General features: G+C 41.0%; 1 protein-coding gene and 1 long non-coding RNA gene across 4 annotated transcripts; both read left to right on the top strand.

Annotated features, from left to right (window-relative positions):
* Positions 1–196: 196 nt before the first annotated feature.
* On the top strand, positions 197–25451 carry LOC124032344. Its single transcript, XR_006838258.1, has 2 exons — positions 197–1477; positions 25251–25451. It is a non-coding gene; the product is annotated as an uncharacterized LOC124032344 (long non-coding RNA).
* Positions 16635–27872, top strand: LOC124032343 (tumor necrosis factor receptor superfamily member 14-like). Of its 3 annotated transcripts, none has more exons than XM_046344670.1 (13): positions 16635–16904; positions 21060–21178; positions 21694–21793; positions 21890–22015; positions 22113–22268; positions 22447–22534; positions 22668–22887; positions 23017–23106; positions 23262–23304; positions 25069–25250; positions 26891–26971; positions 27150–27213; positions 27676–27872. In XM_046344670.1, exons 2-8 carry the CDS (start codon positions 21149–21151, stop codon positions 23059–23061), a joined length of 765 nt encoding a protein of 254 aa, XP_046200626.1. In that variant the 5' UTR covers positions 16635–16904; positions 21060–21148; the 3' UTR covers positions 23062–23106; positions 23262–23304; positions 25069–25250; positions 26891–26971; positions 27150–27213; positions 27676–27872. The 3 variants fall into 3 exon arrangements, with proteins under 3 accessions (XP_046200626.1, XP_046200625.1, XP_046200627.1); XM_046344669.1 differs by lacking the exon at positions 16635–16904 and adding an exon at positions 16998–17661; XM_046344671.1 differs by lacking the exons at positions 16635–16904; positions 23017–23106; positions 23262–23304 and adding an exon at positions 17303–17661 and having other exon boundaries at positions 22668–22806; positions 23535–25250.

The following is a 27872-nucleotide window of genomic DNA, read 5'->3' as shown; positions in this document are numbered from 1 at the left end:
CGCTGTTCTGTGTCCTTGTCTCGCCCTGTCGTGTTTTATCTTCTTCAGATGCTGCGTATGAGCAGGTGTCTTAGTCTGCTACGGTCGGTGCCTTCCCGAAGCAACCTGCAGTCTATGGTCGAGTCTCCAGTCAGTCCTCGCAACTACGAGTGGATTCAGTTTTTCCTGTTTTGTTTTCTCCTTGATATTACCAGGATTATTACTTTTGTCATTTACTGGAATAAAGACTCTGTTTTCGTTAAGTCGCTTTTGGGTCCTCATTCACCAGCATAACAAAAGGCCACTGAACCCAGACGTGGCGCCTGCACAATGCAAGTAGTACTAATTATTAAGGTGGTTGTCAGCATGACCTTCAACTGCACAATATGCATGAATTCAAAAACGTTCTGCTGAGTTGGACCTAGAAAATGTAGCCTAGATAGTATCACTTCTTTATGTCCCTTGTAAAACCGGTTCTACTACCAGCAAGTAAATACACTTCTCTCCACAGTTCTGAGGGAAACACATTCACCCAAAAGCACCTTTTTACTGAATGACTGTAGACAAATAATTTACAATTGATAGTCTTTTAACATCCCCCACAAACCAAATAGTTGTAACCTACAACTAGATGCGAACTCATCGAACTGAACAAATCGAACTGAACAAATAAAAGAGCAATGGACTTTTAAAAACGTCCCTAACATTCCCCGTATACAACTGTACATGTTGGTTTCACTCTAAGGAAGGTTTCCTTCATTAAATACCTCTCTTCCTTTTTTCTATCTCTACAATTAATGGACAAATGGATTTAGTTAAATTAATCTAACACCAATACAACTATTTGCAGTTTAGCAGTATTATCATGATGAATTTTTCAGACTACTAGGACAGATGGTAAACAGAATGTAAATCTAAACCTGCAAACCTTGGCTATTTTCAATTCTCTGTCTGTTTCGTTAAAAAAACTGCAAAAATACTGCAGGGACTTTCCTAGTCATATAACACATGCAGAACCTGCTCCACCTGTCCCACCATGCCTTACTGCCCTCCTGATCTAACAGAACTGGACAGGGGAAAACAAATACCATGATGCTTTCTCCTGTTCAGATCAATGACAATGAAAGAAAGGAGATAGAGGAAGCCACTGTAGACTATTGAGATGCACCCCTACAGTTGGCTGTGGCTGCCTTGTTATCAGTCTTGTGTTTCTCTCCCTCAGGAATGGCAGACAAAGGAGCGGACCTCACTTATGACTCCACTGTCTGATGAAGAAACAAAGCCGCTTGATGACAATGGATCCTCCTCAAGAGGTCAAAGGGCAGACAAACCTCTCAGGCAGTAACATCCCAGTCTGCTTCAGTGGCCCAGAAATCAGGAGCAAACCAAGATTCAGCTGGAAAGGTAAGAGATAGCATATTATAATCAAACCCAGACTCAGAGATGGATAGGTAAGAGATAGCATATTATAATCAAACCCAGACTCAGAGATGGATAGGTAAGAGATAGCATTATCATAATCAATGGGCAGGTAAGAGGGCATGTTATATAGCTCAACCAGATTGTAGTCCTAAAGAACTGAACAAAGTTACCTCTGGTTTGTTCAGACATTCCTATGGGGAAGGAATAGGGTTTTAGGATGAATGCCTAAAATAAGGTCTGAGGTTAAAACAGGCTTAGGCAATCTTATACGTTTTGTTCTATGGGATAATTTGATGAATTATGAAGCGTTTATGTGCTTTTTATGGTGACATAAATACTTAGAAATTCACAAAAAGTAACGTTAGCTGATGATTATCACATAGAACAAAACTCCTATGCCTGTGTTTACCTCAGACCTTATTTTCTACACTCATCCGAAAACCCCACCAAAACGCCATTCAATTCCCCATAGGCTTTGTCCAACGAACCATGGTGGAGTTAGTGCCTACAAGAAGACGCCATTGCTATTTCTCTCTGTAATGTTGTATTAACTAGGCTTATTGTCCTTGTCCTGTGTGTGTATGAACCAGTGATGATTCGCTCACCCCCTCCCATGTCAGCCAAACAGGAATGAGGTAAGCGGCCTCGTTACCCCCAAGACTGTCTGGAGGGTAAGATACAGAATATAGGTCTCTCCGTGGGTGGGAGATGGATGTTTAAGCTAATCAACACACCCTTTATTTTACTGACTTGTTGAATGATTGATCCATTCATCCTTCCATCCCTTCCCAGCCTTCCTCTCCTCTGAGGACCCAGCGAGGGTAGAGCACAGTGAGACACTTCTACAGCCAGAGAGGTGAGAGGTCACATGGTTTAGATGGTAAATATTTATATCACGTAAGCAAAAGGGAATATGTTCCATCATCTACAGTACCAGTCAAAAGTTTGGACACTTACTCATTCAAGGGTTTTTCTTTATTTGTACTATTTTCTACATTGTCGAATAGTCATGAAGACATCAAAACTATGAAATAACACATATGGAATCATGTAGTGACCAAAAAAGTGTTAAATATTCATTTACATTAGTGAAATTGTCCACTGATTCATGTAGTTTCTCTCCCCGTTTGACAGTTGATTTCCTCTCAAGAACCCACATTTGTTCTTTGTTATTCTGAAAGTAATTTGTGTAGCGTGTACTTTTCCCCACTCATTCACCCCGTCTCTTTACATAGTTTATACATATTTGGTGGCCTGATTGCGTCCAGACTATGTCAAATTCTGAACACAATGCCCATCCTGGCAGATCTGAACCTAATGCGAGCACAATGGGACTTTTATGAATCCAGACTTAATGCAGCTTGGAGTGATCGGATGACAGGAGTCACCTTTAAGTGCCTTCAAAGTAATAGATATGTAAGATGCTACATATCTATTACATTGAGTGTTGTATATACATAACATGACTAAATCTGTTTATTTCTGTGTTGCACTGGCAGTCAAGAAATGGAACAGCAAGGCCACAGAACATGACATAAGCAGAGCTGTGGGAGACCACCTGAAGCATTCCCCTGGTAGAGCCAGAGGATGGTGTTTACCACACCAACACCAACCATCTCCAACAGGCTTGACAAGTGGGATTGATCTGTTTGATCCATTTGATTTGTTTCAGTTTTCATTAGTTGAATCCTTTGACTTATTGTTGATTTAAAATTAAAATAAAATACAAAAATGCACTGGATTGGTTCAAATGTGATACTAAACATACATTATTTTGACACAGAGGAAGATATACTGAATTTATACTGTTTTTGATTATAAGATGGACCAAAATATATGTTACTTTAGCACATTTCTGTTCATTAATTTTGCAAGAATATTGATTGGTCGGTCATTGGGTTCATTAGTTTAGCAACATATTGATGCCATTGATTAAAAGAGTAAGAATATGCGATATTCAACGCTTGTTTTAGTCCATTGTTTGCAAAAAATATCATCGTAAAAAAATTGTCAGTTGGTTGCATAAATAATGACGATTACTACTTAAAATGGTAAGGCATGGAATAATGGACGTTTGAAATATGAGCAGGTGATGATTCGAGTCATGGTTCTTCAGTAGTGGAATAAAGACAATTAGAACAAATGTTGTACAGAAATACTGTGTGTAAATACTGGAGTGATGTATGATTGTTAATAAAATTGTCCATATACCAAAAAAACATTATACTGCGTTCATGTGTATAGGCTGCAAGTACATTGAAATGAAGTTGTTTTCAAGTCATTGAAACTTTCAACCAAACAGAGATTGGACGTCGGGCAGAGTCGTCTTTTCAACTACATTTTGCTAGGTGGGTATAGCCTGCTACATCTTCCATCCTCTCAGGCCAGAGGCATTTTGCTAGGTGGGTATAGCCTGCTACATCTTCCATCCTCTCAGGCCAGAGGCATTTTGCTAGGTGGGTATAGCCTGCTACATCTTCCATCCTCTCAGGCCAGAGGCATTTTGCTAGGTGGGTATAGCCTGCTACATCTTCCATCCTCTCAGGCCAGAGAAAGAATGTATGAATTAATGGTTGGATCAGAATCACAGTTATCATTGACCATTACAGAGAATTAGGTAAAACCACAAGTCTAAATCCTTATCTCCATCCATGACTAATTTAGGAAAGGGCTGATTTGAACTCCACCGAAGGACAAATCCAAACTGGCTTCCCTTCATATTTTTGGGAGGTTCCACCAGAATCAAATCAAATCTAAGTTTATTTGTCACGTGCGCCGAATACAGACCTTACAGTGAAATGCTTACTTACAGGCCATAACCAACAGTGTGATAAAAAAAGTAAATAATAGGTATTAGGTGAACAATAGATAAGTAAAGAAATCAATACGACATTGAAAAATAACAGTAGCGAGGCTATATACAGGCACCGGTTTGTCGGGCTAATTGAGGTAATATGCACATGTAGGTACGGTTAAAGTGGCTATACATATATGATGAACAGAGAGTAGCAGCCATGTAAAAAGTGGGGTTGGGGGGGGGGGCGCTCTTGGACCTAGACCTGGCCCCCCTTGCCATGCTGTAGCAGTGAGAACAGTCTATGACTAGGATGGCTGGAGTCTTTGACTATTTTTAGGGCCTTCCTCTGACACCGCCTGGTACAGAGGTCCTGGATGGCAGGAAGCTTGGCCCCAGTGCTGTACTGGGCAGTTCGCGTTAGCCTCTTTAGTGCCTTGCGGATGGAGGCCGAGCAATTGCCTTACCAGGCAGTGATGCAGCCTGTCAGGATGTCGGTGGTGCAGCTGTAGAACCTTTTGAGGATCTGAGGACCCATACCAAATCTTTTCAGTCTCCTGAGGCGGAATAGGTTTTGTCATAACATCTTCATGACTGTCTTGAAGTGCTTGGATCATTCTAATTTGTTGGTGATGTGGACACCAAGGAACGTGAAGCTCTAAACCTGCTCCACTACATCCCAGTTGATGAGAATCGGGGCGTGCTCGGTCCTCTTTTTCCTGTAGTGCACAATCTTCTCCTTTGTCTTGATCACGTTGAGGGAGAGGTTGTTATCCTGGCACCACACGGCCAGGTCATTGACCTCCTCCCTATAGGCTGTCTCGTCGTTGTCGGTGATCAGGCCTACCACTGTTGTGTCATCGGCAAATTAAATGATGGTGTTGGAGTCGTGCCTGGCCATGCAGTCATGAGTGAACAGGGAGTACAGGAGGGGGCTGAGCACCTACTCCTGAGGGGCCCCTGTGTTGCGGATCAGCGTGGCAGATCCTACCCTCACCACCTCGGGGGCAACCCGTCAGGAAGTCCAGGATCCAGTTGTGACTTCCAGTTGCAGAGGGAGGTGTTTAGTCCCAGGGTCCTTAGCTTACTGATGAGCTTTGAAATCTGAGCTGTAGTCAATGAATAGCATTCTCACATAGGTGTTCCTTTTGTCCAGGTGTGAAAGGGCAGTGTGTTCTTGGGCATAGGCACAATGGATGTCTGCTTAAAACATGTTGGTATTACAGACTCGGACAGGGAGAGGTTGAAAATGTCAGTGAAGACACTTGTCAGTTGGTCAGCTCATGCTCGCAGTACACGTCCTGGTAATCCGTCTGGCCCTACGGCCTTGTGAATGTTGACCTGTTTAACCACTTACTCCTACCCGACACGCAGGCGTCCCATCTAGACATCTGGAAATGCAAATGCGCTATGCTAAATGCTAATAGCACTCGTTAAAACTCAAACGTTCATTAAAATACACATGCAGGGTACTGAATTAAAGCTACACTCATTGTGAATTCAGGCAACAAGTCAGATTTTTAAAATGCTTTTCGGCGAAAGCATGAGAAGCTATTATCTGATAGCATGTAACACCCCAAAAGACCCGCAGGGGACGTAAACAAAATAATTAGCATAGTCGGCGCTACACAAAACGCACAAATAAAATTTAAAACATTCATTACCTTTGACCATCTTCTTTGTTGGCACTCCTAGATGTCCCATAAACATCACTATTGGGTCTTTTTTTCGATTAAATCGGTCCATATATAGCCTTGATATCGATCTATGAAGACTGTGTGATCAAGGAAAAAAATAGCGTTTTATAACGTAACGTCATTTTTTTAAATTAAAAAAGTTGACGATAAACTTTCACAAAACACTTCGAAATACTTTTGTAATGCAACTTTAGGTATTAGTAAACGTTAATAATCGATCAAATTGATCACGAGGCGATGTATATTCTATAGCTGTACGTCTGGAAATAATGTCCGGGTAAATCTCAACCAAAATATCCGGTCGGAGACCGGAAGAAATGTGCTGCCTCGTGTCCGTTTGACCAAGAAACAAATCATAGGCAAATGACAAGACTGTTGACATCGTGTGGAAGCTGTAGGTATTGCAACCTCGGCCCCATTTAATGTGGTTCACATTCAAAAATGGGTTCTAGTGGCGCATGGATATATTTTCGCATTTTCAGTGATCAGATTTTCCTGCACTTTTCAATGAAACGCACGTTCTGTTATAGTCACAGCCGTGATTTAACCAGTTTTATAAACGTCTGAGTGTTTTCTATCCACACATACTAATCATATGCATATACTATATTCCTGGCATGAGTAGCAGGGCGCTGAAATGTTGCGCGATTTTTAACAGAATGTTCGAAAAAGTAGGGAGTAGGAGTAACAGGTTAAAGGTCTTACTCACATTGGCTGCGGAGAGCGTAATTACACAGTCGTCCAGAACAGCTGGTGCTTTCATGCATGTTTTAGTGTTATTTGCCTCGAAGCGAGCATATTAATGGTTTAGCTCGTTTGGTAGGCTCGTGTCACTGGGCAGCTCTTGGCTTTGCTTCCCTTTGTTGCCTATAATGGTTTGCAAGCCCTGCCACATCCGACGAACGTCAGAACTTGTGTAGTACAATTTATTATGGTCAGATTTGCCAAATGGAGAGTGAGGGAGAGCTTTGTATGTGTCTCTGTGTGTGGAATATAGGTGGTCCAGCGTTTTCTTTTCCTAAGTTTCCATGCATTGTTTCTGGCTACTAGGAGCGCCGCCTCTGGGTGAGTGTTTTCTTATTTGCTTATGGTGGAATACAGCTCATTCAATGCTGTCTTAGTGCCAGCCTCTGACTGTGGTGGTATGGACACAGCTATGAAAAATACAGGTGAAAACTCTCTAGGTAGATAGTGTGGTCTACAGCTTATCATGAGAAACTCTACCTCAGACGAGCAAAAGCTCAAGACTTCCTTAAATATTGTGCACCAGCTGTTATTTGCAACAATACATAGCCCACCGCCCCTTGTCTTACCAGATGCCGCTTTTCTATCCTGCTGGTTCAGTGTATAACCAGCCAGCTGTATGTTGATATTGTCGTTGTTCAGCCACGACTCTGTGAAGCATAAAATGTTACAGTTTTTATTTCCCGCTGGTAGTGTAATCTTCTGCGTAGCTCATCGATTTTATTCTCGAAAGATTGGAGGAAAGTTGGGGTTTATTTGATCGCCTACGAATTCTCAGCAGGCAGCCTGATCTTCGGGACAACTTTCTCCGCCTCCTCTTCCCAAGAAAGCAGTATATCCTTAGCATCGGGCTCGTCAGAGTCGTGAAAGGAAAAGAAGGATTCTGCTAGTCCGTGGTGAGTAGTCACAGTCCTGATGTCTAGAAGTTATTTTCGGTCATAAGAGACGGTAGCGGCAACATTACATACAAAATGATTAAAAATATAAATGACAAACAATGCAAATAAACAAACAAAAAACACAATCGGTTGGAGGAACATAAAACGTCTGCCTTCTCCTCCGGCATAATCTTGTAGCCTATAGAGAATGTGCCCATTCTGGCATTGGGATGTGCGCTCTACACAATACATTTTGCAGTGTTATATCAACACTTAGAGTTGATTTTAATACTACCCCAAAAAACATATGGTCCCACTCTACAGAGTTTAAAAAGTACTCTGATTATAGTGTTACAGTTTTTGTGTTAATTGACCCCAACATAACAGACATATACCAGGAGCTGTGTCAGGCCCGCCATGTATGTTGACTCCTCCAGCTGTAACAGACATATACCAGGAGCTGTACCAGGCCCGCCACGTATGTTGACTCATCCAGCTGTAACAGACATATACCAGGAGCTGTGCCAGGCCCACCATGTCTGTTGACTCATCCAGCTGTAACAGACATATACCAGGAGCTGTGCCAGGCCCACCATGTCTGTTGACTCATCCAGCTGTAACAGACATATACCAGGAGCTGTGCCAGGCCCACCATGTCTGTTGACTCATCCAGCTGTAACAGACATATACCAGGAGCTGTGCCAGGCCCACCACGTCTGTTGACTCATCCAGCTGTAACAGACATATACCAGGAGCTGTGCCAGGCCCGCCACGTCTGTTGACTCATCCAGCTGTAACAGACATATACCAGGAGCTGTGCCAGGCCCACCATGTCTGTTGACTCATCCAGCTGTAACAGACATATACCAGGAGCTGTGCCAGGCCCGCCAAGTCTGTTGACTCATCCAGCTGTAACAGACATATACCAGGAGCTGTGCCAGGCCCACCATGTCTGTTGACTCATCCAGCTGTAACAGACATATACCAGGAGCTGTGCCAGGCCCGCCACGTCTGTTGACTCATCCAGCTGTAACGCATGTAATTCCCTGGCTTGTATGTGAAGCAGTAATTGTTTCAAATCATCTCCTGCCATGTCACTGATGCGTTGTGAAACAGTGTTGTTTGATGAAGGCATTGTCTGTATAGTTTTTTGTGCCTTTTCCCCCAGCATTTTCCCAGCCATATTTGCGGCAGCAGGAAGAATCAAGTCCTCCACAATAGTATGGGGCTTGTCTGCGAGAGAGTAACGGTTAATGTGATTTGACATTGTGTTGTTATTTCGCTGAACACGAGATGGTTTAACTTTATTTTTGGCAGTGAAACGAGGTTACTCGGGCGAGAAAAAAACCTCCCCCAAATGCATATCCCCTTTGGAAAATATTAATGTACTGTTTGAAAATGTGAATTAAAAAAGGACAGCATTGCACATACGCACCCCTGGGGGTACACGTACCTCAGTTTGGGAATACACTGCTCTAGAAGATATCCCATAGGCTACAGAAATATTGAGATAGACTGGTACTTTATAAATCAACTGGTTTTACTCAAAAAGTGTTTAATAGTTTTTAGTTTGTAAAGAAAATATTTAGCTTTGTGACTTCAACATCACCTTATCATCAATAAATCTGTCAATAGATTTGGAAATTTGAGACTATTGTAAGTCTCTGTGTTACATACAGTAGCAAAGGAATGTAATGGGTTTTCATTTTGTTAGTGTTAAACTGGATAAAACAAAGCACAGTTGCTTTGTTTATTATTTGAAATGCATGAAGGACGCCTGCTTCAAAAATATTCATTCGAAAAAAATGTATCCTTACCTCTCCCTAAACAATATAATGTAGCGCACTTCACTTTATAACCGGTGACAGTTTTAATACTCATCTATTTACAATGTGTTAATGAGCCTATAAAATGGGACATTGGTACTTTCTCGCTTAGACATTAAACTATTTATCTTAGTTGGAAGTGTAACGTACCTATCATAGTTCATGAAGGTGAAAATATGAAGAGGAAGTGTAGAGTAGAAACAAAGTTATCAGATGATGATGATCACGAGTTCCATTCTCCTCCCAGCTTTCTCACGAGTCCCCCACACCTTCATTTAAACAAGAGAACTGAAAGTAAAGGATGTTCATGGATTGTTTTGTTTTAACCTTTTATTCAACTAGGCAAGTCAGTTAAGAACAAATTCTTATTTACAATGACGGCCTACACCGGCCAAACCCGGATGACGTTGGGCCAATGGTGCGCCGCGCTACGGAACTCTCAATCACAGCCGGTTGTGATACAGCCTGGATTCAAACCAGGGTGTCTGTAGTGACACCTCTAGCACTAAGATGCAGTGCCTTAGACCGCTGCACCCCTCAGGAGCCCCAGAAAGCTACATTCACAGTGTATTTGAAAGGACTTTAGGTGTGCTCGATCTAGGCACAATGGAAACAACCAAAGTGTCCCAAAAGTGCAAATTGCCTGCCAGTTAAGCTAAATCATGAGCACCTGAAGTATTTAAATATTTAGAAATATTTGATCCAGGTCTGATTCACATAGATAGCTATATAGCCTAATCTACACACCCAAAGCATGTTCATACCTTCCTGGACAATACCTGTAGCTGGGCCAACCTGTCCTTCACTACCTTCCTGGACATGGCCTGTAGCTGAACCAACCTGTCCTTCACTACCTTCCTGGACATGGCCTGTAGCTGGACCAACCTGTCCTTCACTATCATCCTGGACATGGCCTGTAGCTGGACCAACCTGTTCTTTGCTATCTTCCTGGACATGGCCTGTAGCTGGACAAACCTGTCCTTCACTATCTTCCTGGACATGCCCTGCAGCTGGACCAACCTGTCCTTCACTATCATCCTGGACATGGGCTGTAGCTTGGCCAACCTGTTCTTTGCTATCTTCCTGGACATGGCCTGTAGCTGGACCAACCTTTCCTTCACTACATTCCTGGACATGGGATGAAGCTAGACCAATCTGTCCTTCACTACCTTCCTGGACATGGCCTATAGCTGGACCAACCTGTTCTTCACTACCTTCCTTGACATGGCCTGTAGCTGGATGAACCTGTCCTTCACTATCGTCCTGGACATGGTCTGTAGCTGGACCAACCTGTCCTCGGCTGCTGCCTCAACTCATCCTGCGGGCCTTTATTAGTGATCAACTCTCATTCCTTCATGAACAGAGTTCTACACATGGAACTCACTGTACCTGCAGAGTACAGTATTGATTGGGATTGTTTGATTGGGATTGATTGATTGTCACCTTTTTTTAGACAGGATTGTTCACACCTATCCAAACCTTTCAGATCTCAGAGGGTGAGGGCTAAGGGTTGATTTGGGATTGGGGGCTCATCCTCCCCCAGTTTAGGTTCTAAAGCTGTGTTTGATACTGTATCTCCATGCGTACACCAGAAGATTCATGATTCTGCCTGGCCACCATGCAAGATTAGATTAAGGTCAAATTTCAGAAGAAACATTACATGCAGCCTATATATCAATTTAAAATGTTATCAAATGATTCATTCCTAACTCTGACCAAGCTGTCTCAGATTGAGTTTCTGCTCTGTCCAACAGGGCTAGGAACCCTCCATGTTCAGGACCCCACCCAGAGCTGGCCTCACAGCCTGTGGAGCTCTTCTATCCTGGCTATATGCTGGCTCTTCTCCTGCACCTCCTTCTGATTCCCGACCTCCTCTGATTTACACACTATCAACTCTACCTTTAATACAAAGAACACACAGAAAAGTATGTGAGATGACGAAGGTTACTTCAGCGGCGCATTTTCACTATATGTTTTACATAAATTTGACTTTTCATTAGTTTAATTTTAGTTTGACAGGTTTTTGTATTAACTTATAGATGTGTGTTGTGCTCTGTTTTAGTTTGAACAGTATAATTCTAGATCTCTGTTGGTTCTGGTATCAGTTTTAGTTTGAACCAGGCAGCTGTGATAAGAGAGGTCGTAAATTCCTGGAGGAGATTATCTCCTCATGGCAACAGTATATATAGAGAGAGTTTCATTGAGAGAACAAAGGAATTTCTTCCACCACACAGAACTGGAGAACTGAACGACATTTATGTTCTGGAGAAGGTATAAAAGATCGGTGAAGAATCCAGCTACGAACTGGTCCGTTTGGTACAATTTTGTGAAACTCATGGGAGACAATACGGCCACATTGCCATAACGCTGTTTATACAATAGCCTCAGATATGAGGCTTACGTCTAATTGTTGTATAAGATGAATGAGTGAGGATGATACTGTTTGTGAAATTGTCTAATGTGATTTTGGACTGTTTAATGAAGGAAACTCCAATTCCCTAAAAAGTTTCACTAAGTCATTGGCGCGCCCTCAGGGGCACAGACAGGACCTGGCGTCATGAGACAGCCTTTTTCTATGTCCCGAATAAAACTCCCACCTGGGTTTTCTATAAGCAGACCAAGCTTCCCTTAATTACGAGATGGCTAAAGGCTGCAGACCAGCTTACCACGAGAGGGCCACGGTTTGAGTAGAGAACATAAACCTGAGTATAAGCTAAGGCTGAATCGTTTAACCATACCAGGTGGTTAAACTCTTCGACTATCGATACCAACAGAATGAGAACAAGCCTTTGATATGAATTACTAGTCTGCAGCTAGGAATTCGGTATCATTGAACACGAAGACCTTCAACCACCGAAACATCTATTCTATAACGACATTAATGAATGTCACTGAACTATCCATTCTAACCACGACAGACAGACAGACAGACAGACAGACAGAGAGAGAGAGAGAGAGAGGGCGGACAGACTCTCCAACAGAATCAAACTTTTCAACAGAGATCCCGACAACACACTGAGCGTAAATATATATAAATTGATTGCCATTGTTCCCGAATGAGCGAGCGTTCTTGTGCAAAGGATTAGCATTTCAATTATTATATTCAACTCTGTAGTGTCTCCTCAGCTGACTCCCCACTCCCCTTTTGTCTAACAAGCCGCCATGCCGGTTTAGCCCACTAGGGCACATTCTCCTATCATTTCCTTGTAACCATATCTACTGTTTGTTATGCATTTCTGTGAATTACTTAGTTCGTAAATAAATGATTTTAAGACAATTGATGTATGGATGACTCATGTTGAAGAGTGGGTTCGTGCAGATAACCAACAATTTACGCCGTTTGGAATGAGACTAACGTGAGGTAAACAATAATTCCTTAATTCAAAGACTAATTGATCAGATATTCAAATATCTGAAAGTTTTATTAGGAAAATTATAACGTTGTAATCTGAATATTTTCCGTGACTTCCTAGTAAATTACAGTTACATGATTAATCAGTTTTACCACGTAATAATAATTACAGAGTTATTTGATAAATAAATCTTCAGTGTTAATGATGCTAAAGACACGACAGTATTGTATTGTGTCTAATTCTAGATCTCTGTTGATTCTGGTATCAGTTTTAGGTTGAACAGCCTTTTAAACTGATGTCTCAAGGTCTTACATTCTTTTTTGTTTCTTTTTCATTTAGCTTTAGTTTAAATGATAGGAAACCTTTTATGGTTCAAAGGCAGAGGGATAGATGACGCTGTTAAAGTTAGATCACTTTTATACTGTAGTTAGTGTCAGGGATAGAGAGATAGATGACACTGTAAAAGTTGTAGCACTGCTGTGGTAATCAGTATATGTCTGTATACCCATTAAACCAAAGGTCACATGTTGTTGTTCACTACTTAAGCTACAATACTCTCACAGAACTCTGAAATATACAGTACAGAGAAATTCCTACTTCCTACCTCACCTCTGACCACATCCTCATTATGAGAAATGGTCAGTTCTGTCAGCTACTCTTGAAGCACAGTGATCTCTTGGTCTATCTTCACCTCTTCAAACTGACTGAGTGATTTCCTCACCAAGCATCACTATGTTCTGCTCCTTTAAAAAGAGGGGTTACAATACTACAACTACAGTCAGCCTCCAATATGGTTCACACCCCACTGAGCCAACCATAGTGCTAACAACCATCAGATCCTTCTAGATCTACTAGGGGCCATTTAAAGTGTCTACAGGGAGGTTTTTCAGACCAGGCAACACCAATCTGTATAACATGATGAACCTTCTCATGTAGTAGGGTCATGTACCATGGTACCTTCCCCCCCTGTGTCCTCAGCCATGGTGGTAGTGGTGAAGTTAGACTTGTTCTGATGACCCTCTCTAGCTGATCCTGGCTCAATCTGCCATTCATTTCCTTTTGTGGAGCCAATCACCTGCAGGCTTCAGTTACATGCAAGAAACATTCAATAACTATATGTGAATAAAGTGAAAGTTTTATTTTGACTGAAGTTGTTTGACCTTCTCTCTCTGACCATTGACTGGATTCCTGGTCATTTCTGGCCTGTAAAACAAAGCATTATTTATTATCAACTAAGTGATTAAATGTGAATTAAAAATGTAAGTCACAGTTTATGAACTGAATTCAAAGTGGGATTCCCACCAGACAAGAGGTTGAGTTTGACAGTCTGTGATGCTGCTACAGACCGTTTCAACATTATAGAACATGTCTGGTAAGTCTGGGTACCTGGTTTTCCTGGGAGTGTGGAGGGGTCCAGCAAGTCCTTCACAGGAGCAGACTTACATAATATTACATAAACCACCAAGGAAATGTTTACTAAGTACATTTTTGGATGTAAAAAAAGTTAATGTTGCATATTATTGTAGAAAGCAGTGATATTTAAAAATATATTTCTCCTTTATTTAACCAGGTAGGCAAGTTGAGAACAAGTTCTCATTTACAATTGCGACCTGGCCAAGATAAAGCAAAGCAATTGGACACATATAACAACACAGAGTTACACATGGAGTAAAACAAACATACAGTCAATAATACAGTAGAAAAGTAAGTCTATATACAATGTGAGCAAATGAGGTGAGATAAGGGAGGTAAAGGCAATAAATAGGCCATGGTGGCGAAGTAAATCAAATATAGCAATTAAAACACTGGAATGGTAGACTTGACAGATGAGTGTGCAAAGTAGAAATACTGGAGTGCAAAGGAGCAAAATAAATATCCCATCTATAAATAAATACCGTAGGGGAAGAGGTAGTTGTTTGGGCTATTTATAGATGGGCTATGTACAGGTGCAGTGATCTGTGAGCTGCTCTGACAGCTGGTGCTTAAAGCTAGTGATGGAGATGAGTGTTTCCAGTTTCAGAGATGTTTGTAGTTCGTTCCAGTCATTGGCAGCAGAGAACTGGAAGGAGAGGCGGCCAAAGGAGGAATTGGGATGACAAGTGAGATAGTACATGAGATAATACATGACCCTACTACATGATGTTATACAGATTGGTGTGGCCCAGTCTGAAAAGGCTACCCCGGGGTGGCAGGGTAGGCCTAGTGGTTCGAGCGTTGGACTAGTAACCGGAAGGTTGCAAGTTCAAATCCATGAGCTGACAAGGTACAAATCTGTTGTTCTACCCCTGAACAGGCAGTTAACCCACTGTTCCTAGGCCGTCATTGCAAATAAGAATTTGTTCTTAACTGACATGCCTAGTTAAATAAAGGTAAAATAAATAAATATCCCTGCTGGAACGCGTGCTACGGTAATATAAGTCGCCTATGTTAATTATAATTTAGATGTTAGACGACCAGTACTTATGTTTACATTTTACCAAGATCAACTGAGAGAAAGTCTATAGTACACTTATTTTTTTAATCATGTAGTTTACAATATCTCTATGGTTATTACATAGAATGTTTAAACATTCCATCACAAAGAAACACGTTCTATCTCTATGGTTATTACATAGAATGTTTAAACATTCCATCACAAAGAAACACGTTCTATCTCTATGGATGCTGATGTCATAGAGTGGTTTGAGGGGGGCAATCTAAATGAATGAGAATAAACATGCATTACCATCATTCTAAGATCAGTCCTAAAGTGTATGCCTTACTGCGACATTGCAGCATTATTGTTTGTATTTCCTGTTTTATTTTATTACAGTTACAAATACATGACAACAGTGGGGATTACAGAAACAATTTCATCAAATTAAATTGCAGGTTAAATGTTCTTTAAAAATAAAAGAAAACATACATTTAATATGGATTCACAATGGGGCTAATATCCACTCAGAATAAACATCCCTTTTGATTACCTTTATGGGTATTTAAATCCAATATTAGTTTGCTGTGTGTTCCGTTATCCTACAGACACGACACATTGTGACATGGTACACACATCTAAGCGAAGTCTTTACTTTGTGTTAGGGTTGCGTAAATTCGAATCTGGTATCAGGATAAATATAACAATGAGTCACCGATTTTATACTATGTATTTTTTATTAGTTAAGTAATAAATGGCAAATGCAACTTTCGTATATAGGTGCTCACTGTAATACCACGCAGGGCAGAACAGAGAACTGACGAGATGTATGTAAACAGTGTTCTTATACTGTGATAGACATTGTTCCAACCCGTCTGTTGGCCTATCACAGTAGAGGCTGGGCGTGGTTTAAACTTGCTCAGCCTATTGCAGGCGCTCAGGCAAGTCCCCGCCTTTTGCCGCTTCTTGGAGTCCTCCCTCCGTCGATGTATAGATTGTTACTGTTCTGGTATCGCAGCCTAGTTATAACAGTTGCTCAGTTCCTGCTATTGTGTTGTTCAGTATTTTTCCATCTCAGTTAAACCTCGTGATGACCACCCCTCCCTATGCCTGCTTAACTGCAACTTTGTAAGATACAGCAAGTCACACCATGTGCTCAATATTGTTACATACAAACACAAGGACAACGCATCTGCTGGGCTGTTATCTACAGTTTTGCTACATGCAGGTCACACCATGTTACTCAGTTCTCATCACACACAAACAGGCAAGTAGCAAGCAGTTGTTTAACCTCATAATGATGCTCCAGTGCACAAATGCAGACACCTCACACAACCAACAACAGATAATATTTAATCATATATATGGTAATGGCTATAATGTAAAATACAGAATCCCACATTTGTCATGACAATATAAACGGATGGATGCGTGGCCATACTATCTATTGGCTGATTTGGCGATCCGGAGTGTAGATCATTGTTTTGAAAGCGTTATGAAATGTGATAGTTTGAAATCCTGTATCTCCAGTGACAATAATTCTATAGCCTAGTTATGATGCGTTCTCATACACGATGTCCAGATTTTCACAGGCGGACCATTTACAAGTTAAATCATGGGGGGAAATGTATTTTATCATCTGATAAAACAGGCTTTCACCAAATTGATTTGTATTTCTAGGGTGGATTATCCATTTCAACTGTATAGTGGATTATCAGTAGGTTGCCTCCCACTTTTCTCAACGTTATTTGGAAAGTCAGAGTGAAAGTAAAATAGTTCAACTGCGAACCAAGACGAGGTAAGATACAGATGATGTGTGTTTATGTAGAAATAGCCTACTTAACATGTACCGTGCAGTAACTGAAAAAGAATGACATACTTTAATTGTGATTAATGACTGTATTTGTAATTTTACGACAAGGCTGATCTCTTCCTTTTGTTTTCAATGTCTGTTCTGCCTCTGGTGACTCAACTGCTTTTTAATTTGAAAGTGTGGTGCTAAACACACACAAGTGAGAGGTATAGTCATCTGCACCCAATGCAGCTATAGCCTTCAACATATTCTTACCTCTTTGTTGATTTGATATACAGAATTTTAAAAGGGAGAAAGTGTCAAACAACAACGCCATTTCTACAAATATGAAAAGATATATGATCATCAAACAATATCAATTTAGATCATACAAGGGAGAAACCTTATATTCAGGAAATCTTTACATTTTTCAGTTAAGTGCCTGCACCTGCTGTCACCTCAAATTCAAATCCAAATGTTTCAGTTGGGCAGTTCCTGCAAGAACCCCCACCAACTAAGGAGGTTTCTGAGGAGGTCCCACCTCCTTTGGGGTTATTTGAAGAGCATTTTGGAGGCATTTTACATTGCCAAGAACCCTGAGGAACTTTTAGGATCTTAGAAGAATGCTTGTTGGAATGCAACATTTTGGAGTGTAGGCATTCATCGTTATTTTGGCCTGCTGCCAGGTGTATGACTTTGCTCCATGCATGGGCAAATTGGACATCTGGCAAACGGCAGAAAGACCAAATCATTTTTTATTGGGGTGAGTTGTTAAAAAATAAAAAATAAATTAAATCATGTTTTATTTCTACTAAAAAACATGGCCGGTGGGTCATTGACTTGTTTTCGATGACTTTTGTACAATATCTCTGTTGTCATAATAATCTATATTGACCAGCAGGCAAGACCACCACCCTCCCAAAATGGTCCAGCCCGGTTTTCTGATTGGCTGAGCTGAAGCGGCACACAAAAAAAAAAAGAAGAGTGATACATAGAGTGATACATAGAGTGATACATAGAGTGATACATAGAGTGATACATAGAGTGATACATAGACTTACAAAGGTGAGGTCCAAGAGCAAGAGAGGGGGTGTGGTGATGTGTCCACTGTTATGTTTAAGGCTTGGATTCCACCTGCTGGTATGGTGCTAAACTGTTAAGTTACAGACCAGATTCCATAGTTCTATGTGCAGGATATGGAAGTTGTTACAGGCTGGCTACATGAAACATCCACAACTAAAGGATAATTGTGGTATGTGAAAATACACTTATCCTATAAGTATGATGGTGTACTTACTACATGCACATGCTAAAAGAAAGTAATGGGTAGATAACAAACTGGACCATTGTAGCAAAGTATTTATAAACTAAAAATCAGATCTCTTAAACATTTCATTCATATTCGTTCTATTATCTATACAATAGGCCATAATTGATTTTGGCCCAATAGGACTGGCATATTCCCACTTTCAAGGAGCTTTCCGTCTTGATTGTGTTGTTTTGCCTAAAAACCTTTAGGCCTACCTATAGAAATGTTTGAAAACTCCCACTCTCCCAACCAAGTAGATGAGGTGTTACACACACATCCTGACTCCTGTGATTGCAGACACAATAGGAGTAGTTATGTCTGTTCTCTCTACTAAATAACCTGGCAGTGTTAATTCCAGAGTCCTACCAAAGAATCAATGTGTGGAAAAAAGAGCCTGGACACTCGCCACAGACGTCTCTCTCCTATAGGAGAAACACGCTGGTGGGCCAAGGATGCTGCTCTGAAGAAGGTCTTTGTATTCTTTGGCGACCTACAAAATGCTCTGTTTGTGGATGTAATTCTCACCTTGATGGTTATTGAAGAGATGGCAGGTCAAAGGCCAACTGTACATGTCAAGGCCAGAGCATTAACAGAGGCTCTGCTCAAGGTACAACACAATCTTCACTGCCCAAACAGTTCTGTCTATATTTGAGAATACGTCCCCTCTCTCCAAGTACCTTCAAACCAGTGGCGTGGACATCCTGACAGAGGGATGGTATTGGGAACACAAGAGGCTCTGCAAAAGAATGTGAGGGACTTGATGTGGAGAGGGCTGCAAACAGCTTCATGCAGTGGTCCACTGACAAGCTGCAAGAACAGGATGAAGACAACGAACTGGAAGTGCAAGCTGAGATGCCTCAGAAGAGAACAAAGAAAAGGAAGACCATGCCATGATACCATGATAGGGATGCAGAGAGGGTCTACAAGACTAAGGTGCACTTTGTCATCATGGATACAGTCACTGAGAGTCTCTGTCAGCGCTTGCTGACACCAGGCACGTTGTACACTGACTTTACTCATCTGGACCCCAGCAGGTTCTCAGAGATACAATATAATGGATTGCCCCAGACATCACTTGAAAAACTAAGCAAACTCTTGCTTAAGTTATACAACTGAGCAGCTGTCAGCACTTTGCAGTGTGAGTCGACTAGTCTTGCCAGTCAAGCAGCTGTCCGCACTTTGCAGTGTGAGCCGACTAGTCTTGCCAGTCAAGCAGCTGTCAGCACTTTGCAGTGTGAGTCGACTAGTCTTGCCAGTCAGGGGGAGAGACTGAAAACATCAGCAGTGGAGAAGTAGACAACCAGGACTGTGAGAGATACCTGCAGATGGACCTGATGAAGAATAAGTGGAGATGATGAATACAAGTTGTTCAACATGTAAGAACTGTGCTGTATGTTGTTATCAACTTCTACGGTGGTACATCTTGTTGACAGAGGCCTACCATGTTATAGGCCTGGGATACAAGTTCCTATTCACCCTGTCTGTCACCCAGGTAGCCTGTGAGAAGAGCTTCTCATCTCTCAAATTCATAAAACATCGACTCAGGAGCACCCTATCCTACAATCTCTTGGAAGCATTTATTCTTGTCAGGATTTGGCCAGGATTGTTTCCGGTTTTGGCCACTAGATGCCCCCGTTGTGTTTTTTGACCCTTTTGGTTTCCTTTGTTTCCAGTTATTATTTGCACCTGTGCCTCGTTTCCCTTGAATATATTTAAACCCTTAGTTTTCCCTCAGTTCTTTGCTCTGTGTTTGAATGTTAGCACCCCGCGATGCTGTGAATAGTTCTTGCTCCAGTTGGACGCTCTTGTGGTACTGTTTTTTGTTCTCGTTTATTTATTTTTGATTATATTTTGAGGCTTTTTCCTGCTGTACCTAACACCTTGTGGTTTTACTTTTTGATCTTGAAGGATTACATTTTTCTCTTGAAATTACTTTTGACTTTGTGGATTTATATTTTTGCCTGAAGAACTTTCCTTTTTACTTTATTAAAACACCGTCTCAAGTACTGCTGTGTCTGCCTCATCTTCTGGGTTCTGCCGACTATCAGTGGCTCAGTGTGCTAAGTGACTGTTTCTCACACCGGAGACCCGAGTTCGTAACCGGGTCTTGAGAATTCGGATGGCAACTGAAAAGGAAATCCTTACGGTCCTGGATACAGATGTCATTGACAGGGTGACAGAAGAACTGCTGTGACACCTGTTGACAAAAGGGTAGGGAGGGCAGAGTGACAGCAGATGAGAACAAGAAGAGACAGACTGACAAAGTGACAGATCAGAACAAGGAGAATCACAGACAGACAACTGAGGAGAATCACAGACAGGCTGACAGACTGAGACAGATCAGAACAAGGTGAATCACAGACAGAGGGACAGTGACAGCAGAGATGCAGAGACAGACAGCACAACAGGGATAAAACAGACTCGGAGGCCCAGTTATAGTGATGAGTTGTATCTCCAGACTCCAGTGGTGTTTTAACATGTATTTGTTTTAAACATGAGCTGGTTAAAAAAGGAGGAAGACCATGTTTCTTCACTCACTGGTACAGTAAATGTTGGGAATCTCTGTACTATAGTGTACCTCTGATGTTATACACCGCAGGTTAGGTTAAGGTTGGGAAAGGCGTTGGCGGAAATGCTCTCCTAACCTGCAACAATAATACCTTCCTGGTCGTATCTGTATCAAGTGTCAAAGATGGCAACATTCTCTAATAACTACACGCCTAATTCTGTTTCATACTTCTAAGTTGATAACTAGCTTATTCATTTTTTCTTCAGTGATTCAATTCAGTAAGATATCATTTACTAATTGAAAGAATTAGATTTACATGTACTAAAACACATGAATTCAACAGGTCAGTTCATCTCGATACTTCAAAACTCCTAATAACGTCACAAATCCAGTGTGTGGGTCCTCCAGTGAGTTGGAGAGGATTGGGGAACAATGGCACAGTTTGAAACCTTGATATGGACTGTGAGTGAAACTTTTATGATTAGCTTGGCATGTTTAAAAAACTATTATCAATTGAAATATTTACCCAATGAAATATAAATCAAAGTTATTATTTGTCTAATGGTTCTGTCAATTTTAATGCAACCTTTTTGAAAATAGGTGGGTCCTGGGGACCCTAAGGGGTGCACATTTAGTTTTGTGCCCTCGCACTACACAGCTGATTCAGATAATCAACTCGTCATCAAGCTTTGGTTATTGAAGTCAGCTGTGTAGTGCTAGGGTGACAACCAAAACCTTCACCCATTTGGGTCCCAAGGACCAAGTTTGGGAAACGCTGACCAAGATTTAGGGTCTGGTGTTACACCTTTAATGACAACATGAAAACACCACCACACTCACAAAAATATTTTAAAATGGTTCCATATAGTTACTTTAATTTTGAAATGTGAATATTTGGGTTAGAGTTATCTACTTCTGTACGTTTTATGAATAAACACCATCAGTTTAGATTTTCGTGACATTTTCTCTATTTCCAGGTACCTATTATATTGGTGTTTGTAAGCATTGGATGCTGTATTGCATGTGGTAGAGCTGAGTACAGAATAGGGGATGAATGTTGTCCCATGTGTTCACCAGGTAAGGACCCTCTCTTTACATCATCTGAATCACCAGACGATAATACATCATCAACACTAACAGAAAAACATGACATTGTGATTCTCTCTTCCCCAGGAAATCATGTACATAAGCATTGTACTGAATTCACCAGCACCAGCTGTGTGCCCTGTGTTGATGCTACATTCCTTGATGAGCCCAATGGTCTCATAAAATGCAAAGTGTGTATCAACTGTGATCCAGGTAAGAGTGGTGCTGTTTGTCTGTACTGGACACAAACACTGATATGTTTATCTGCTTTTATCTGCATCAGATAATAGATGCCATGTTTTCTCTCTAGGTTTGGGTTTGAAGGTAAAGCAGCCATGTAGACCTTCATCAGACACTGTCTGTGGGACACTGGAGGGGTTCTACTGTCTAGACCCAACTAAGGATGGTTGTAGAGCAGCCCAGAGACACAGCAGCTGTAAACCTGGTCAATACATCAGTAACACAGGTTGGTCTTCTGTCTCACTCATTATACTAATTGTGTTGTCTTAATTCAATTTAGTCAAGTTGGTAACTTTAGTGTGAATAATCATTAACGGTTAATGGAATTAGTGTGAATAATCATTAACTGTAAATATAATATAATTAGTAGGTGAAAGATTAAATGCAATTATATATTTCTGCAGGAACAGCATCTACAGATACTGTTTGTGCTGACTGCACTGGTGATACTTATTCAGATGGATCATTAACATCCTGCCAGCCACACACACAGTAAGTTCACATATGTTTACATACATCAAAAGTGTAGGTTAAATAATACAATATACTACAGTACAAATCTACAACAGAACAGAAAGTTGAATGATCAAATTGCTGTCTCAGACTGTTATATTATGTGTTACAGGTGTAAATCCTTAGGTCTTCAAGAACTTAGACCAGGAACTCATTGGTCCAATTCTGAATGTGGACCACAATCCTCAAGAATAGAACCTGGAATCATCATTGGTGTTGTGGCATCAGTCCTAATAGCTCCTATAATAATAATAATAATAATTGTAATTGTAAGGAAGAAAAGAAGTCCAGCAACAGTGACTTTTTCCCCAGTGACAGTAAATGCTGTAGAGGTATGTTGATATAATCTACATGTTGAACAGTCACTGTACTAAGGTTAGCTGAGCAGATGTTATTATTGCTCTACTTACTCTGGGCTGAACTAGAAATGTTTCATTGAGTAATATGTTTCCTTCTATTAGGCATCATCAGATTTAGAGGAAACACCAAGCAATGTAGTACAATGAAACAGAAGAAAGTACAGCATCTTGCAGGTGTTAGTTTTGTAAATGGTGAGTTGTCAAGAATTTCAGCCGTATGACTAAAGGTGCTCTATTACTTCACGTTATCAATGCAATGATGACAACTAAGATATGATCAAAGTGCTATGAAACTATAGCTTCACTTTCACACGGTCCTTGTTCATTACCGGTTTATTCTCCCACAGATTCAAGCTCTGACCGCACTCATCATTACAAATGCTACCTGAGGTACGTCCAGATTCTGTACACTGTGGTAAATGTGATCTACATTCAATTGTTTCTTAAAGTTGGTTTCTGGCATATTACTGTTGCTAATAAGATTTTATGAGGGTTGCCAAATTGGAGTAAAATACTGTAAATGTCAGTGTTTTTTGTGCACTAGTATCCTATATTAAGTGAAAACAAACATAGAAAACAATATTGGCAGCAGTGAAAGAAAATGAAAAGGCTACTATTATATTATAATTATTTCGGTGACAACCTGGTTGATTAATAATATTGGGTTGACAATGCAGATAGTCCGGGTAGCCATTTGATTAGCTGTTCAGGAATCTTACGGCTTGGGTGTAGAAGCTGTTCATGAGCCTTTTGGACCTAGACTTGGAGCTCCGGTACCGCTTGCCGTGCGGTAGCAGAGCGAACAGTCTATGACTGGGGTGTCTGGAGTCCTTGACCATTTTTAGGGCCTTCCTCTGACACCGGTTAACCAATGCAAATGAATAGGAAAACATTCAAAGCGTATTAATAGGACATTTAGCGTAATTGGGAACACATATGGCGCGGGGAGAAGTCAAAGGATCCTAGTCAGGCTATTGTTTCAGAGAACCTGTAGGGCTTCATGTGTATCAAATCTGTAGGTGTTAGTGGGCTAAATCAATGAGAAATATAGCTGAAATATGCAGGCTTTGACATGATCTGTGATCAAAATAGACAGGGGTGTTTTTGGTTCCGTTTAGGCTAAAGGTTATGGGTAAGTACGCAGCTGCACTGAAATTAATAGCCTGATTCAATGCGATTCTCCTGAATAAAAATCTGTTAAACTGTTTGGTCGATGGATACCGCTTCTATCTTTTTGGTATTTTTGTATAGGCATAACCTACCACAAATATTCTAAATTGCAGAGACTAACACGGAACCCAAACCGGCTGCGTGCCTGCGCTATCATGCATACATTTAGTACTAATTATTAAGGTGGTTGTCAGCATGACTTTCAACTGCACAATATGCATGAATTCAAAAACGTTCTGCTGGGTTGGCACTAGAAAATGTAGAAAATAGTATCACTTCTTTATGTCCCTTGTAAAACCGGTTCTACTATCAGCAAGTAAATAAACTTCTCTCCACAGTTCTGAGGAAAACACATTCACCCAAAAGCAACTTTTTCCTGAATTACCATAGACATATAATTTACAGTTGACAGTCTTAACATCCCGCACAAAACACATAGTTATAGCATACGACTAGATGCAAATCATCGAACTGAACAAATAAAAGAGCAATAGACTTTTAAACCGTCCTCCTCCCTAACATTCCCTGTCATACAACAGTACATAATGGTTTCCCTCTGAGCTGTAGGCCAAGGTTTCCTTCCTCATAAAACTCCCCCCTCTTCCTGTTTTCAATCTCTACAATCAATGGACAAATGTATTTACAATTAAATTAATCTAACAACAATACTATTTGCAGTTTAGCAGTATTATTATGATGTATTTGTCAGACTACTAAAACAGATAGTAAACAATGTAAATCTACCCCTGCAACCATTGGGTACTTTCCACTCTGCTTAACACCTTTCATAAAACAACTGCAGGGACTTTCCTAATCGTATATATAACAAACTGAATGGGTGAAAACAAATACCATAATGCTTTCACCTGTCTCCTGTTCAGATCAATGACAATGAAAGAAAGGAGATAGAGGAAGCCACTGTAGACTATTGAGATGCACCCCTACAGTTGGCTGTGGCTGCCTTGTTATCAGTCTCACCCTCAGGAATGGCAGACCAAGGAGCTGCTCTCACTTATGACTCCACTGTCTGATGAAGAAACAAAGCCGCTTGATGACAATGGATCCTCCTCAAAAGGTCAAAGGGCAGACAAACCTCTCAGGCAGTAACATCCCAGTCTGCTTCAGTGGTCCAGAAATCAGGAGCAAACCAAGATTCAGCTGGAAAGGTAAGAGATAGCATATTATAATCAAACCCAGACTCAGAGATGGATAGGTAAGAGATAGCATTATCATAATCAACCCCAGACTCAGAGATGGATAGGTAAGAGATAGCATTATCATAATCAACCCCAGACTCAGAGATGGATAGGTAAGAGATAGCATTATCATAATCAACCCCAGACTCAGAGATGGATAGGTAAGAGATAGCATTATCATAATCAACCCCAGACTCAGAGATGGATAGGTAAGAGATAGCATTATCATAATCAAACCCAGACTCAGTGCTGGATAGGTAAGCGATAGCATTATCATAATCAAACCCAGACTCAGTGCTGGAACACCTCTTGTTATACACTACACTTATCAAACCCAGACTCAGTGCTGGAACACCTCTTGTTATACACTACACTTATCAACCCCAGACTCAGAGATGGAACACCTCTTGTTATACACTACACTTATCAACCCCAGACTCAGAGCTGGAACACCTCTTGTTATACACTACACTTATCAAACCCAGACTCTGAGCTGGAACACCTCTTGTTATACACTACACTTATCAAACCCAGACTCTGAGCTGGAACACCTCTTGTTATACACTACACTTATCAAACCCAGACTCAGAGCTGGAACACCTCTTGTAGCCTTATTGTCCTTGTCCTTGGGTGGGAGATATACACTACACTTATCAACCCCAGACTCAGAGCTGGAACACCTCTTGTTATACACTACACTTATCAAACCCAGACTCAGAGCTGGAACACCTCTTGTTATACACTACACTTATCAAACCCAGACTCTGAGCTGGAACACCTCTTGTTATACACTACACTTATCAACCCCAGACTCAGAGATGGAACACCTCTTGTTATACACTACACTTATCAACCCCAGACTCAGAGCTGGAACACTGCTTGTTATACACTACACTTATCAACCCCAGACTCAGAGCTGGAACACCTCTTGTTATACACTTATGAACATAAGGTTGTCTGTGAGACAGAAGTTTTATATTTAATTCAAACCATCACAACTTAATTAACCTTCCCACAGGCAAGTAAGAGGGCATATTATAGAGCTCACCAGATTGTTGTCCTAAAAAAACTGAACTAAGTTACCTCTGGTTTGTTCAGACATTCCTATGGGGAAGGAATAGGGTTTTAGGATAAATGCAGGGAGAGGAATCAGTCGGGCAACTGGCCGGATATATGTCCGGTTCTTCACCTGGATTTCCACTGATCTAACACGACCTCAGGTAGGATAAAATAAGGTCTGAGGTTAAAACAGGCTTAGGAAATCTTACACGTTTTGTTCTATGAGATAATATCAGTCAGTTAACATGACCTTCATGAATTATGAAGTGTTTGTGTGCTTTCTATGATTACATAAATGCTTAGAAATTCACAAAATGTGACGTTAGCTGATTATCTCATAGAACAAAACTCCTAAGCCTGTGTTTACCACAGACCTTATTTTCTACACTCATCTGTGAACCCCACCAAAACGCTGTTCATTTCCCCATAGGCTTCGTCCAACGAACCATGAAGGAGTTAATGCCTACAAAAAGACGCCATTGCTATTTCTCTCTGTAGTAGTGTTGTATTAACTAGCCTTATTGTCCTTGTCCTGTGTGTGTATGAACCAGTGATGATTCGCTCACCCCCTGCCATGTCAGCTGACCAGGAATGAGGCAAGCCGCCTCGTTACCCCTGAGACTGTCTGGAGGGTAAGATACAGAATATAGGTCTCTCCATAGAGGCCAACTGGGCTCCGGAAGGGCAGCACTGAGTTCCAGCCTAGGCATTGACAACTGGTGGGAGATGGATGTTTAAGCTAATCAACACTCCCTTTATTTTATTGACTTGTTGAATGATTGATCCATTCATCCTTCCATCCCTTCCCAGCATTCCTCTCCTCTGAGGACCCAGCGAGGGTGGAGCACAGTGAGACACTTATACAGCCAGAGAGGTGAGAGGTCACATGGTTTAGATGGTCAATATTTATATCACGTAAGCAAAAGGGAATATGTTCCATCATCTATGTTGATTTACATCAGTGAAAAATTGTCTACTGATTTTAATGTAGTTTCTCTCCCCTTTTGACAGTTGATTTCCTCTCAAGAACCCACATTTGTTCTTTGTTATTCTGAAAGTAATTTGTGTAGCGTGTACTTTTCCCCACTCATTCACCCCGTCTCTTTACGTAGTTTATACATATTTGGTGGCCTGATTGCATCCAGACTATGTCAAATTCTGAACACAATGCTCAGCCTGGCAGATCTGAACCTAATGCGAGCACAATGGCCTCTCACACTAAGTCACCTTTAAGTGCCGGGTGTAACTGAGTCCATAGATGCTCCATATCCATTACTTTGAGTGTTTTATATACATAGCATGACTAAATCTGTTTATTTCTGTGTTGCACTGGCAGTCAAGAAATGGAACAGCAAGGCCACAGAAGATGACATACGCAGAGCTGTGGGAGACCACCTGAAGCATAGGTAGAGACAGGGGAATTCCCCTTTACCACGCCACCACCAAACACCTTCAACAGGCTTGGTCTGTTTGATTGATTTGTTTGTTTCAGTTTTCAGTAGTTGAATCATTTGACGTATTGTTGATTTTAAA

Source organism: Oncorhynchus gorbuscha, linkage group LG03, assembly GCF_021184085.1.
Source record: "Oncorhynchus gorbuscha isolate QuinsamMale2020 ecotype Even-year linkage group LG03, OgorEven_v1.0, whole genome shotgun sequence".
Classification (NCBI taxonomy): domain Eukaryota; kingdom Metazoa; phylum Chordata; class Actinopteri; order Salmoniformes; family Salmonidae; genus Oncorhynchus; species Oncorhynchus gorbuscha.
This window is presented reverse-complemented; position numbering and strand designations above follow the sequence as displayed.

Excerpts from the sequence above, each read along its gene's own strand:
- LOC124032343 (XM_046344670.1), top strand. The coding sequence starts at position 21,149 with ATGGCACAGTTTGAAACCTTGATATGGACT. Across the intron at positions 22,016-22,112 it reads GTGTATCAACTGTGATCCAG|GTTTGGGTTTGAAGGTAAAG; the intron begins GTAAGAGTGGTG and ends TTTTCTCTCTAG. Across the intron at positions 22,269-22,446 it reads TCAATACATCAGTAACACAG|GAACAGCATCTACAGATACT; the intron begins GTTGGTCTTCTG and ends ATATTTCTGCAG.